At 47.9% G+C, this 13,997-nt stretch overlaps 1 gene segment (V, D, J or C); it reads right to left on the minus strand.

Moving 5' to 3' along the window:
* Positions 1 to 12,597: 12,597 nt before the first annotated feature.
* The window catches only part of LOC122172820 (immunoglobulin heavy variable 2-70-like), a 4,178-nt gene continuing 2,778 nt past the window's right edge, over positions 12,598 to 13,997 (minus strand). The window contains 1 exon segment of the V gene segment in view: positions 12,598 to 12,920. Coding sequence covers positions 12,598 to 12,920 — 323 coding nt within the window.

Here is a 13,997-nt window from a genome sequence, read left to right on the forward strand (position 1 = left end):
TTGAGGGGATGCCGAGGTTCCTATAGAACCAGGGGTTGGTATTTAACAGGAACCCCCGGGGAGGGATTTGCATGCGGGTTCCCCAGTGCGGGTATAAGAGACGGCGGGGGGGTGTGCTCAGTACCTGGCGATGTCCCCTTTACAGCAGAGAGAGGGGCACTGTGCCCAGCTCAGCACACATAGAATGACAGGAGGTGGCTGTGAGGGTAGGAAGGAGGGTCCAGGGGGCGGGGGCCTGGGCTGGGACTCAGGAGAACTCCATGGGGCAAGGGTCACCAAATGGAGATAAACCACCAGGGAGACGTCTGGCTAGGCCGTGGTGTCTGGTGGACGGGAAGTCACAGGTCCCCTTTATTTTGTGTGACCAAAAGCTCGTTGAAGTCAGCGGATGTCCCTCCATTGGAGCAGTGGCTATTGCAAAATATGCTGAGCATTTAAAACAAATATAGCCAAGGCAGAGACACTGTCAGTAGAAATGGGACTCCCCGGGATTTCTGATGGGAAGGAGCCGCAGCTGCAGGGACAGGGAAGCTGGTTTTAGCTACCAGAGACTGACAAACCGTTTTGGTGAACGTGGAAGGAACTGGGGATCAGGAGAAGATGCAGCTTCTGGGCTTTATTGGAAGAAGGGCAGGGATTGTGGGCGCACAACGGTGAGAAATACAGTCTGTAGTCGGGTTTCAAACAGAACGGTTGCGTGTGTGGCTGCAGCTCTCTGCTGCTTCCGCGTTTGTGTGTGTATCCGCGTGTGCACTAACCTCATTGCCGTCCCCAAACAGCCGAAGTTGGGTGAGGATAGGTCAGTGTGGGTCTGTTGCAGGGAAGGTGAACTGGGAGACTGTCTCCTCTGCCCCTCCCCCTCCCTCCCCATTCTCTATATAAACCATCTTACATTTTGTCATGAAAGTCCGTCTGGGAGTCTCAGAAATCGGCCCATCTCACCCATCCCCAGTGCTCTCTGGGCAGGGGTCCTCATGGTGTGTGTGTGGGGAAACAGAGACTACCACTGCAGGAGCGGATCTGACCAGGAATCAATCTCGCTCTGACAGTGCCAGCCCCCCAAGTTTAAGAGGACAGTGCCAGTTGGGACCCACGGTGATACACGGCGGGACAAGACCCCGGAAGGGCAGCATCCCCCCTGAATGAGAGGGCTACATCTGTTCCCCGTTAAAACCTCCCTGCCCTCTCCTAAGGTGCCTGCGATCTTTCCCCCTTTGCGCTGATAGCTCGTTTCCAACCCTGAAATGTTTCCAGTTGGTTTGGCCTAATTAGCTAAAATCTTCATTGGCCGGGAGGAAGTGTGATTCGGGGATCAGGAGCTGGCCAGAGGCGCATCTCCCTGTTTGTTGCTCTGCGAGACCTGAGGCAAATCACTTAGGGCCAGATTTATAAACATATTTGGGCGCCTAATAATTCCCATTTGAAATATCTTTAAAAATCTGGCCATTCATTAGTCTCTGTGAGTTTTCCCGCCTCCTAGCTCTAGCAAAGACTTAGAATCATAGAACTGGAAGGGACCTCGAGAGGTCATCTCGTTCTAGTCCAGTCCCCTGCACTCACGGCAGGGCTAAGTATAATCTTCTAGACTCTAACCTGCTCTTAAAACTCTCCAATGATGGAGATTGTATTTCCTCCCTAGGCACAAGACTTCCCTTGCACACGTCTCTCTGGGCCAGATTTTCAAAGTTCGGCAATTAAAGTTGCAGATAGGCATCTGGTGGGATTTGCAGGAGCACCTGAGAAATTTAGCTCACACAGAGCCAACTATTTTTAATAAATTTGGGTGCTCAGGATGTTGCCTAACTCCCAATGATTTCAATAATTTTTTGACACCTCGGTGCTTTTCAAAATCCCAGTAGCTGCCTAAATACCTGTGATAAGGTGGTTCTCCGTGCCTCAGTTTCCCATCTGTGTAATAGGGAAATAACACTTCCCTACTTCACAGGAGAGTTGTGATTACAAAACACAGGAAAGACTGTGAAATACACAGACACGGTGGTAAATAGCGTGATAGTAATGACTGAAATGGATAGGAAATTTTTTCTTGTCAGGGCTTTTCTGCAATGGAAAATTAGATATTCAGCTAAACAATTTTTTCCATAAAATATCTAGTTTGGGTATTTGGCTGAAAAATATTTTGGTTTTTGACCAATTTTTTTTTTAAGTTGGTGATAATTGAAAATGTTACTTGTCAGAGTTTTTTCTTTTCTTTTCTTGAAGAAAAGTCATAGTTTTCGGGGGGAGGCACAACCCATTTTTCCACCCAGCTCTACTGGAATCAGACCAGATCTCCATCTGGTCCAATCCTGCTGTTGTCTCATCAGTGAAAACCAGATTCTACTCTCATTTACACTGGTACAAACCCAGCATCACATCACTGATATCTGCGGATTAGTTTAGATCCTTGTCACTGGGGGCAGGACGGGACCCTGGCAGTTTCACCAGTGATTTCACTGGGAGCAGAAGCCAGCCCTAAATTAACCATATTTAAGGTTATTTCCAAGTTCCCCTGAATAAACTTCTTTATTTTCTGCTTCTGAAGCTGATCTGAGAGCCTCACCACCCAGACCAATCAAATCCTGAGTTTCGACTGATGACAGTGGCCAGGCCCAGAGAGATAAACTCACCCACTCTCCCTCCATCTGACACCAGCCCTCATTTATCAGCTAGTCAATTGTCTCATGTTCCACTGCAGGGCGGTAGCTGCAGCAGCACCTCGATCTGTTTCCCCCATTTAGCCCCGAACCTCCCCCCATGCCAGCCGCTTTCATCTCCCATCCCCACTGGGTGAAACCCGCATGCAAATCCCTGCCCCGGGGGTTCCTGTTTAAATACAAACCCTGGTTCTAGGCACCTCAGTCTCTCCCCAGGCACTGAACTGCCCGGTTCTGCCCGCTGGGGAGTCTGTTCATCAATTCAGCCCACCATGGACTCATTCTTCACCTTCCTTTTCCTCTTGGCCACCCTTTCTTGTGAGTGTCTGTGGGAGGGGGTAGGAAAAGTTCTGCTTCGCTTGTACTGGAGGGAGAAACGCCCCTTGACTTCAGTAGAGCAAGGGGAGTTCCCAGTCAGTACTCGGAACAGCATTACAATTCCTGAAATTCCCTCCTTTCTGCAGGTGTCAGTGCCCAGATCCAGCTGGTCCAGTGCATCCGGGAGCGGCAACGCTTGGAGAGACCCTCCCCCTGACTGGCACCGTCTCAGGTCAGACCATCACTAGTGGTCACAGCTGGCACTGGGTCCGGCAGCCCCCCAGGAAAGGGCTGGAATGACTGTGACGGGGATATTACAGCGGTTCCACCTGGTAAACAAACTACGGCTCATCCTTCCAGAGCCGAATCACCATCTCCCCTGATTCCTCTAAGAACCGGGTCTCCCTGCGGCTCCGCTCCCTGGCAGCTGCAGGCACCACCATGTATTACTGCACCAGAGAGGCAATGGTATTTATTTTCAGCACAATAATAAATGGTGGCGGTGTCTTCAGTGGTCGGTGTATTCAATACGACATAATACTCATTTCTGGAAGTGTCCCTGTATATGAGTAATCGGTTTGGAATGATGGGGGAAGGTGTGTCCAGTGCATTCCAGCTGGCTCTGTCGAGTCCGAGGGACACATCTCCAGTCGTAAGAATCAGTGATGGGGACACCAGCCACAGCGCAGGTCAGCTGGAGTGACCCTGAGGGTTTCAGAACCTGCTCTCCGTGGCGGTGTCAATTGCACCCGAGAAAGGACCCCTGGGAAGAAAAGGGGAGGGAGAATTCAAAGCACAAGCAACCACACACAAGAAAGAAGGAATCCATCACCCAAAAAGATGATGTTACGTGTTAGACAAATAACTACGTCCCACTGCCTCCTATCAAAACTCACAGGGCCTCAGGATGAGTAGGCCAAGGGAAATGATCAAAGCTTTCATCATTCTTTTACGGGAAGATTTAACAAGAATGAAGCCGTCCATTCAAGAGTCAGATGGACAAAAACCTCTGGGAGCTTCTATTTAAAGGAGAAAGCCAATTGGCTGATTTGCATGACATGTACATGCTTCCGTGGCAGATAATAAAACAACCAAGTGGTTACTTTGTCGCTACCTCTCTCCTCCCCTTTCTGTTCTTGCGGGGAAGCATCTGTGCAGCTCAGGAAATGAATGTTAAAGGAAGTCAGAGCGGTCAGTGATTAGAGAAGGGGGACTGGGGTCTCCTGGATTCTATCTTCAGTTTTGGAAAGGGAGCGTGGTCCAGTGGGTTAGAGCAGGGGAGCTTGGAGTCAGGAATCCAGCTTCTCTTTCCAGCTCCGGGAGGAGAGTGGGATCTAAGTGGTTAAAAAGGAGAGGTTGTGAGGACTAGGAGCCAGGAGTCCTGGATTCCTTACCCAAACCTACGCAGAGAGCAGAGTGTTGCGTGTCTGAGAATCTGGGAGTCAGGACTCCTGGGTTCTATCCCGGATTTGGGAAGGGAATTGGGTCCAGTGGCTTACAGAAGAGGGGCTTTGTGCACCAGGACTCCTTGGGGTCTATCCCAGGTTTGGGAGCAGATTAGTGAGTAGAGCAGAAAGGGTTGGGAGTTATCACTCCTAGGTTCTGTCCCCAGCTCTCAGGGGAGAGTGGGATCAAGTGGTTAGAGTAGGAAAAGGGGAGTTATGAAGCTTCCCATCTCCTGACTGAAGCACTGACTTTATTTCTGACCTGGGGAATGTCACTTAGAGTAAGATTTTCAAAGATACTGAACATTCCAATTACTTTAGGCTGGGGGTTCTCCCAGAAACCTGGCACCTAACTCCCCTGTGTCCCCTTGGGAAGTCAAGCACTATCGTGGTCGTTTAGATATCTCCATGCTTTAAGGTAATGGGAGAGGCTGAAGGTACAAATGCCTCAAGCGATGTGCATTGGGGGGAGCCACAGAAATCAGTACAATTCTCCTGTAATGCAGGGTTCATTTTGCAAGATACAAGGTTGGAGGTGGAGGGAACCTTGACAGTGTGTGTGTGTGGGGGGGGGGGGGGGTGGAAATCAGAGAGAGAATGGATGGGTTTTTTCCTGTGGTCCACACGCAAGTGAAAGTCATATAAATAGCCCATTTTTACTGTCTTGGAGCTGAGCACAAGACACCTGTGTTTCTTACTCTTTCAGGTATGACTGCTTTCGCTCTTGCATTAATTTCCGTTAACTTAAACACATATGCAGTCTGTCACCCACCTAGAAAGAAATTCACTGGCGTAGAAGTTACTGGCGTTATGTCCATTTACACGAGCAGAGAATTATTTATATATTTAAACACACATAATTTCTTTTCTTTTCTTTTCTTTTCTTTTCTTTTCTTTTCTTTTCTTTTCTTTTCTTTTCTTTTCTTTTCTTTTCAGTTGTTGGACCAAGCAGCACATTCGCAGCACCTGGGTGTTAAGCAGGAATCTAGCCCACTGAAAGCAATGGATTTTGAAGTAAACGGGGAATCTGTTGACAGAAATGGGTATCTTTCAAGAGATTGCCCATAAATAAATAAATGTAAGGTAAAATTCTTAAAAGCATCTAATAAATTAGAAGCCTAAATCCCCATTTTAAAAAAACGACATGTGGTAAACATTTCAGATGCACTCAACAATCTATGAACCCAGACCTCATTTTTCAAAAGTGACTTTAGGATTTAGGATCTGAAATCCCCTTCACTTCACATAAGATTTAGGGAAACATTCTCAAAAGTACCTCTGTGATTTAGTGCTAGGTTCTGAAAGGTATGTAACTGAAAAAAACCCATTTCCTATGGGGGCTAAGGCTGAGGCCTGTTTTTGTGCTCGCGTGTATCATGGTGGTTTATACATCCGGTAGGTGCTCCTAGCACAGTAGTATGTTGCTGTGTCCTGTGGACTCAGGCTGTCCACTCGCAGGTAGAACTCATCCTTGGAAGGGTTCACAGTGATGGTGGTTCGATTTTGAATGTCAGGGAGATAGCGGGTGTTCCCATATCTGTCTATCAATGCCAGCCACACCAGCCCTTTTCCTGGGGGCTGCCTGAGCCAATGCCACCAGTCTCCTCCAGTAGAGAGCGCAGAATCTGAGACAGCACAAGTCAGACTGAGGGACCCTGAGACGGTCACCTCTCCTAAACCGGACTGCGTCATCGTAAACCCCAAGATGGGGCCTGGCAAGAGAGAGAAAATACATTAATGAAAGAGGTAATAAACCAGCAATCAGGGCTGGTTTTCTCGAAGACGTACACCTAAGGTCCCACTGAGACTGAACGGGAACTGGACACCTAATTCCCTGAAACCCAGCCCAAGTCATGATTTCCCACAGTCAACCCCCAAATACTCACACGTGTGGAAGGCTGAGATGGAAATGCAGAACAATAATAGTTTCATATTTTTCTTTACTGGAGAGACTTCTCTGCCACGAACCACCAGCTCATTTCCTTGGGACAGACTCAGGTTCTGAGATTCTGGAGTTTCTCTTTAAAGATGAAACCCGGGGGAAGTGATTTTTGCATACAGGTTTCACAGACAGAGTGTAACACATCAAATGGGGCTGGGCCGGGGGAACAGGTGGGTAAATCCAGAATCTCAGCTCCTTGTGGGTGTACCTCTCAATGGGTGACACTGACTCCTGTGCAGAGGGACAACACAATGCACATAGGGAAAAAATCACTGGAGTTGTGTCCACTTAATTCAGCAGAGTATTTATTCCTTTACCCCTATTTTGAAAGCTTAAGTGATGCACAGGACTTTTACTAGCCCTCTACATCAAAGTTAATTTCACCCAGTGTCCCACACAGAAAGAAGTAAAAATTGGGCTTGAATTCTGTTTTTTTGGGGTGAATGAGAATTGGGCCTTTTACCTATAGAAGTTATATGTCCCCATGACTGTAGTATCTGAGCTCATCAGAGACTTTAATGTATTTCATCTTACAACATCTCTGGGAGGTAGAGAAATAACGTTATCCTCACACAGATAGGGGAAACTAGGCACGAAGGACCAGATTTTAAGGCTATTTAGTTACCTGAACATGAAGATGGGCAACTAGCAGGATTTTCAAAAGTACCTAAGCGCCTACCTCCATCATTAGGTGCCTAAATACCTTGTAAACATCTGTCCCAAAGAGATCAAGGACCAGATTTGCACACGTATTTAGGCAATTAAAAAAGGAGATATGCGCCTAGTGGTATTTGAAAAAGCACGGAGCAGCCTAACATGTTTTGAAATCAATGGGAGTTAGGTGCCTTTTGAAAAATCCCTCTGGGTACCTAAATACCTTTGGAAATCTGGCTCTAAGTTGTCTACTGAAAGTCTTCCCCACAGTACAGAATCCAAGGAAGGTCTCCTGGCCCTTGTCACATGAAATGTAATCCTGTTCTTCAGTGTCTCAGGCTAGTGTCCCCAGCACCAGAACATCCTTCCCCTGACAAGGATAAACAAAGAAGTTGAGATTCTCAAAACTGCCTAGAGGCTTTGAATGCTCAATTCCTTCTGGAAAACAAGTGAGTGTCCAAATCCTTTAGGCAGCTTAGAAAATGTCAGGCTAAAACTTTAACAATGAACATGAAAACAAAGGAGGAAAATGCACAAAGAAAAATGATAAGCAAAATATAAAGGGGCTGATTCTTCTCTCGCACACACCAGTTTTACAGCAGTGGAACTGCCTGGACTTTAATGGAGTTGGTCCCGACTCACGCCTGTGTGGGTGAGAGGAGAATCAGACTCAGTTTTTCAAAGACGTGACACTGGGCCCTTTGGAATGAATGGGACTCTTCCATTGGGAGGAGAATAAGGAGATAAAAAGAATAATTGGAGAGGGTGTGAATGGAGCATAAGGGAACTGACCGTCAAGAGCAGTTGGACACCTAATTCCCATAGGCTTTGACAATCCCTGCCTGTATCTTGTACTGCATGCATCTCAGTCCCATTTTTGTAGTCAGTTTAGGGTGGAATTTTCCAAAACATCCAAGTCCCTTAGGAAGTTAAGGTGAGATTTTCAGAAGAGCCTAGGGTCTTTCTACATGACAGAAGTCAGAAAAGTTACGATTATTTAACTAAAGTTTTGACGAGAACATGCATTAAAGCCCCTCTTGTGGACGCTCTCATTCAGAAGAAAAGTGGCTCTAATCCCTTAAAGGGGGATTTTCCCGAGTGTCCCCATGTACACAAGCACAGTCAAGCAGCACAACAATATAAGTGTCAAGACTGGAATCCAGCACTTGTGATCTCTAGTGCCAAGCCTAGACTAGAACACAGATCTTCTGACTCCCAGTTCGCTGCTCTACCCATTGGGGTGACTTGGAAATCTCGCCTCCCATACTCTATTTTCAAAATCTGTCTATAAACGACCAAACACCCCCCCCCCCAAATTAGCTATCCAGCTCCCATTGGATTTGGATGGCATGTGGGCACCTAACTCTCTTGAGCACCTTTGAAAAATCCCACTCCTACTTTGTAAGAACACTAGTATCTTTTTGGGGGGACAGAATTTTTCTGGAGTCAGGGAATACAAACTTGGGGTAAGCACAAAAGTCAGTGTAGGGGTTCTCTAGCTCCAGCACAGTAGAAGCCCAGCGGAAACCAGGAGGTAAAGAGGAACGCAGCCCTTTTAGAAAAACTCATTCCCCAGCCCCAGAGACACCCTCTCCGGGTAACGTGAACCTATTCCCATTTCAGGAAAGTCCCTGCAGGACTCTGACTTATCATCAATTCACATGTCCACATGGCAGCTGTGAGAAGTGCCCTGGATAAGCAGGTAACATAAGCTTGGTTCTTTTGGATGGTGCTGGAAGGCAAATATTCTTCAGCAGGCAGAGTGTGAAAGACTGATAACGCTGCCTTTGAATCCTCTTGCCTGCTCCGGGTTTTGTTGTGTTTCTATAGCTTGGAGGTTCCTGTCCTACCCACCCCATGAAAAGTAAAGTGACAGTCAGCGATCCACAAATCCTTTAAACCCCAGACATTCATTTTATTTCTCAGACTTCCCTGGGTGATGTTTATCGCTACTCCCCTATCGCCACTGCTGGGGAAAAGCTTTACAAAGAAGCTTTTTCCAAAGACAAGTGAATTTGATGCCAGCGAGAACAGGGATCCAGTGGAGGGATGAAAAGAGGAGAGTGACACGGACAAAAACCAGGGACAAGGGAAATGATCTTTGCAAAGCCGTTCTGAAGAGAGGTGGGCACCATTGCCTATATTTTCTCTCTTCCAAAGCCAATTATATAGTCAATACATGAGGTGTTTTTTGGCTGGCTGCACATGTGACTATCAGCCGCACCATTGGGAATCTTGCACAGGTCCCTGCTGGGCTCAGTGTCAGGGGGTCACTGCCTGGCGCAGTAATAGGTGACGCTGTCTGCAGCCAGGGCCAGCTCCAGGGTTTTTGCTGCCCCAAGCGGCGCAAAAAAAAAAAAAAAAGCCGCGATCGCGATCTGCGGCGGCAATTCGGCGGGAGGTCCTTCGCTCCGAGCGGGAGTGAGGGACCGTCCGCCGAATTGCCGCCGAATAGCCGGAGGTGCCGCCCCTCTCCGGAGTGGGCCCCCAAGCACCTGCTTGTCAAGCTGGTGCCTGGAGCCCTGTCTGCAGCTGTCAGCGAGCGGAGCCGCAGGTGCAGCTCGTTCTTGGAATTGTCGGTGGTGATGGAGATTCGGCTCTGGAGGGGGGATGGAGCCGGAGGTGGAGTAATACACATTGATGTAGCCCAGCCATTCCAGCCCTTTGCCAGGAGCCTGTCGGATCCAGTGACAAGTGTAACCGCTACTGGCCATGGAGAAACCAGAGGCAGCACGGCAGCTGGACAGATTCTGAGGGCTTCACGGTCCCAGGACCAGACTGAACCAGCTTTACTTCAGAGAGGACACCTAGAAAGGGGATACGGATTAAACACTTTAGTAAAGCTAAGGTTACAATTATATAATATACAGGTTAAGGAAATAGTGTCTGTACATCTGGGTGTAATAAGGCTTAAATTATCCAAAAGTTCAAAGTTTGGTTTGAAAGTCATACATACATATAGCACATAATCAGCAACAACCCACATTTAGATTAATAAATTGAATGATACAGTTGAGGGATTAGCATCCAAATATTCGGGTTCATCACTCATGAAAAGTTATACAGAGAGTTGGTTGTAGAAAGCAAATATAACAATGAGTGGAGATTGTCCATCAGTAGTTGAGCGTTTAGGATGGGTTGTTGTCCCTCAGTAAATACAGACCACCAGAGAAGTATTTCTGTTACTTTCCTGATTTCGCTTCTCAATGGCGCTGCAGCTCCTCCCTCATAAATAGTTCACTCTGGAAGAAGTGCATCCCCTTCCAACACCCCTCGAGTAATACCCCCCTCATAATAAATTATAAGTTCCCCATATTCCACCCCTCCCCCACTAGATTCTCACAAGTGATCAGGGTAAGGAGAGGAAGTAAAATGAGAAGCAACTGTTCCATCTTTCCCCCAGACTATATAGCACAAAGGAAACATGAATTGACAGCGCAGGTCCAGTAATTTATAACGAGTGGAGGGGGTGTGTGTCTCCATTTGAGTCGGGGAAGTCAGAGAGGTGAATTTGCATGAAAATGTTGACACCTCTGCATCAGACATGAAAAGGAGCTGAAAGCTCTCAGCTCTCAGGGTGACAGTGACTCATGCACAGGGAGACCAGGAAAAGGTCTATGAACCTCTGACATCCTGCCCCTTCTACTGGGGAGAGAATTCTACAGTCTCCCAGACCACTCACTGTGAGTGAAAGTCACTCGTGTGCCCACACCTATGCGTCACTCAAGTCCCTCTTTGGGGAGCAAAAATGGGATTTGAGTGGGTTCTATGCACAGGGGTGAATTTCCAGCTCTCTCTCTGTTCCTCCCTCCCCCCCCCCGCAGTGTAGGACAATGAAATACAGAGGGGATTTGCCATCCTTAAAATATAGGTATAATAATGGATGAGCCCAGCAAATATGATAGCGGGGGCGCAACCTGATAGTTTATCTTTTACACACAAACAGAGCAATTCTTCTGGTTTTCCCCTCAGATCATCAACAATTTATGTCTCTCTTGGGTTCTACTTACACTGAGGCACAATGCAAATGATTCCTAATATAATGTCTCCAGGTGCTCAGAGATATCCCAGCACTGAACTATCTGAGCACCTGACAGACATTAATCGTTTTAGCGTCACAACATTCCCGCGGGAGGTGAGGAAGTTGCATTATCCTGGTATTTATATAATGGACCTGAGGCAAAGAGCGGTTCAGGATGTGATTTTTCAGAAAAGCTCAAGCATCTTTGGTGCTCTGTTTAGGTCACAGCAGGACTATTGCGGCAGGCGAGCCTTTCGTACATTCCACCCCGGCTGTCTGTGGAAATGGGGGATCAGAACACAGCTTTGGGGTGTCTGAGGTGAGAGTTGTAACCAGAAGACCCTCCTTCCTGTCTGAGGGCCCTTGGTGTTGTGTCAACCTGATGAGTTCAGAGCTGGGAAAGAACAAGGTGAAATTTGTGGGGCTGGTTCGGCTCCCATTCCTCCAGGTGTGAACCAGGAGTAACGCCATTTCAGGGAATAGAGTTACCCCCTTTTGAAAAGCTGTAGGGGAAAGGCAAACCAGCTCCAAAGGGTCATGGAAAATAACAGTTATAGAATATCAGAGTTGGAAGGGACCTCAGGAGGTATCTAGCTCAAAGCAGGACCAATCCCCAGACAGATTTTTGCCCTGAATGGTCCCCTCAAGGATTGACCTTACAACCTTGGGTGTAGCAAGCCAATGCTCAAACCACTGAGCTATCCCTCCTCCCTATATTATGTATGCAAAATGTCACAAACATTGGTACCAGAAAAAATCCCCTAAAAGCCTTCAGGGAAAAAATCTACTCTGACTTACACTGGTGTAAATCTGGAGAAACCATATTCACTTCAATAGAATGACACTAAATTCACCCTGGTGTAAACACCCAGCAGCTACTAACTGATAGGAGTGAGGACGAAATTTCTGCTCTTGCCAGATTATTCTTCAGTTGCCGACTGGGGGTGACTTGACCTTTCCCCTGAAGAAGCAGCTTCTGGCCGCAGGTGCAGAGACAATACTCGAATGCACGGATCCCTGCTCTGATCCGGTTTGGCAATTCCTGTCTAAATGTGAGCAGCATTTGTCCCGGCGAATCGTGTTGTGTGAATTGGGGGTTAGGCTGGGCCCGCTTCTCTTTACTGTTGTGTTCTGTGTACAGTTCAGGGCTAGGATTCTGTTGCCTGCCCAGAGGTTCCTTTATATTCTCTCATTGATGATGCCCCAGCTCCTCAGCCCCCTGCCGGGGCAATCCCCTGGCTCTGCCCTCCTGGGTCCCTGTTCTGGGTCCCTGTCCCTCCAGTTCTGGAGGCGGGAGCCCCAGCTGGAGGGACTCTGGGCTGAGGAGCGACCCGGGAGCCCCGCTGCTTACCCCGACCCTGCCAGCGCCGGACCGGCTGGAGGCAAGGGGGGAGTGGGCGGAGTCAGCGCTGGTGGGGGGAAGCCCAGGGCTGGGGCAGCAGGGGGTGCAGGTGGGGGAGGGCAGTGGTGGATGGGGAGAGCCCAGGGCTGGGGTGAGGGGCAGCCAAAAATTCTTTTGCTTAGGGCTGCAAAAAACCTAGAGCCGGCCCTGCATGTGCACAGTCACTGCAAGGCTAATTGCACAAGTTTCCAATTGTTTAGGCTCAATGTGTGTCTTGTGGTGCAGTAATAGGTGCCGCTGTCTCCGGCTTCCATGCCTCTCATTTCCAAATACCCCTCACTTTTAGAGGTGTCCCTGCAGATGGTCAATTGGTTTTTAAGTGACTCCTGGTAGTATTTGTCATCCTCCCAATCCACAAGGCACAACCACTCCAGGCTTTTCCCCGGGGGCTGTCGAATCCAGCTCACACGATTCCCGCTAGACGTGAGAGAGAATCCGGACACTGAGCAGGTGAGTCTCAGGGTCTGTGAGGGCTTCACCTGGGCTGCTCTGGTCTGCAGCAGTTTAACCTGGGAACGGACACCTGCAAAGAGCACGGAGAAATCTCAGTCAGAGAGATGACAGCAGCAGGCTATGTAGAGAGGGGAGAGTGCTCACTCCTAGGTACTTACATGCAGCAATGGCACAGAGCAGGAGAGCGAGAAGCAAAGTTTTCATCTTCCCTCTTGCAAACAGGCCCAAAGACTCAGAGGGAATCACATGGGTTGATTTCTGGAGGAAATGCTCTAATCAAATGGGGAAATATTCTGTTCTTAAAGGGAAGACGAATAATCATTTGCATACTTTATCCAAAGAGCCATTGCAGCCATGCAAACCATGGAGATGTAATAGTCATGAATTAATGGGTCAGGTGGGTGACGCAGATTATAACGGTGGCATCGCCTACAGACCCTCACGCCAAGTTGACAGTCCCATTGCACTCCTTGCTGCAGAGACATGTAGTCAGACCCAATCCCTTAGGAATGAGCTATTACCCCCTTCAATCATATCTGAGCTGCCCATACACATAGGTAACTGAGTCAGGCCGAGTGACGCTATAGAGTCATAGAAATGTAGGGCTGGAAGGGACCTCGAGAGGTCGTCAAGTCCCATCCATTGCACTGAAGCCGGACTAATTAAACCTAGACCATCCCTAACAGGTGTTTGTCCAACCTGTTCTTAAAACCCTCCCATGATGGGGATTCCACCCTCTCCCTTGGAAGCCTGTTCCAGAGCTTAACTATCCTTATGAAGAGTATCCCTTATATCTAAGATAAATCTCTTTTGTTGCAGATTAAGCCCAATACTTGTAGTACATTCCGTAATCATGGGGAACAATTTATCATGTTTTCTTTATAACAGCCCTTCACATATTTGAAGACTGTTCTGAGGTCCCCCCTCTCTTTTCTTTTATCAGGACTAAACATGCCCAGTTATTTTAACCTTTCCTCATAGGGCATGTTTTCTAAGTCTTTGTTGCTCTCCTTTGGACTCTCCAATTTGGCCACATCTTTCCTAAAGTGAAGTACCCGAAACTGGACACAGAACTCCAGCTGATGCCTCACCAGTACCGATTAGAGCT

This window comes from Chrysemys picta, chromosome 13, assembly GCF_011386835.1.
Source record: "Chrysemys picta bellii isolate R12L10 chromosome 13, ASM1138683v2, whole genome shotgun sequence".
NCBI lineage: Eukaryota > Metazoa > Chordata > Testudines > Emydidae > Chrysemys > Chrysemys picta.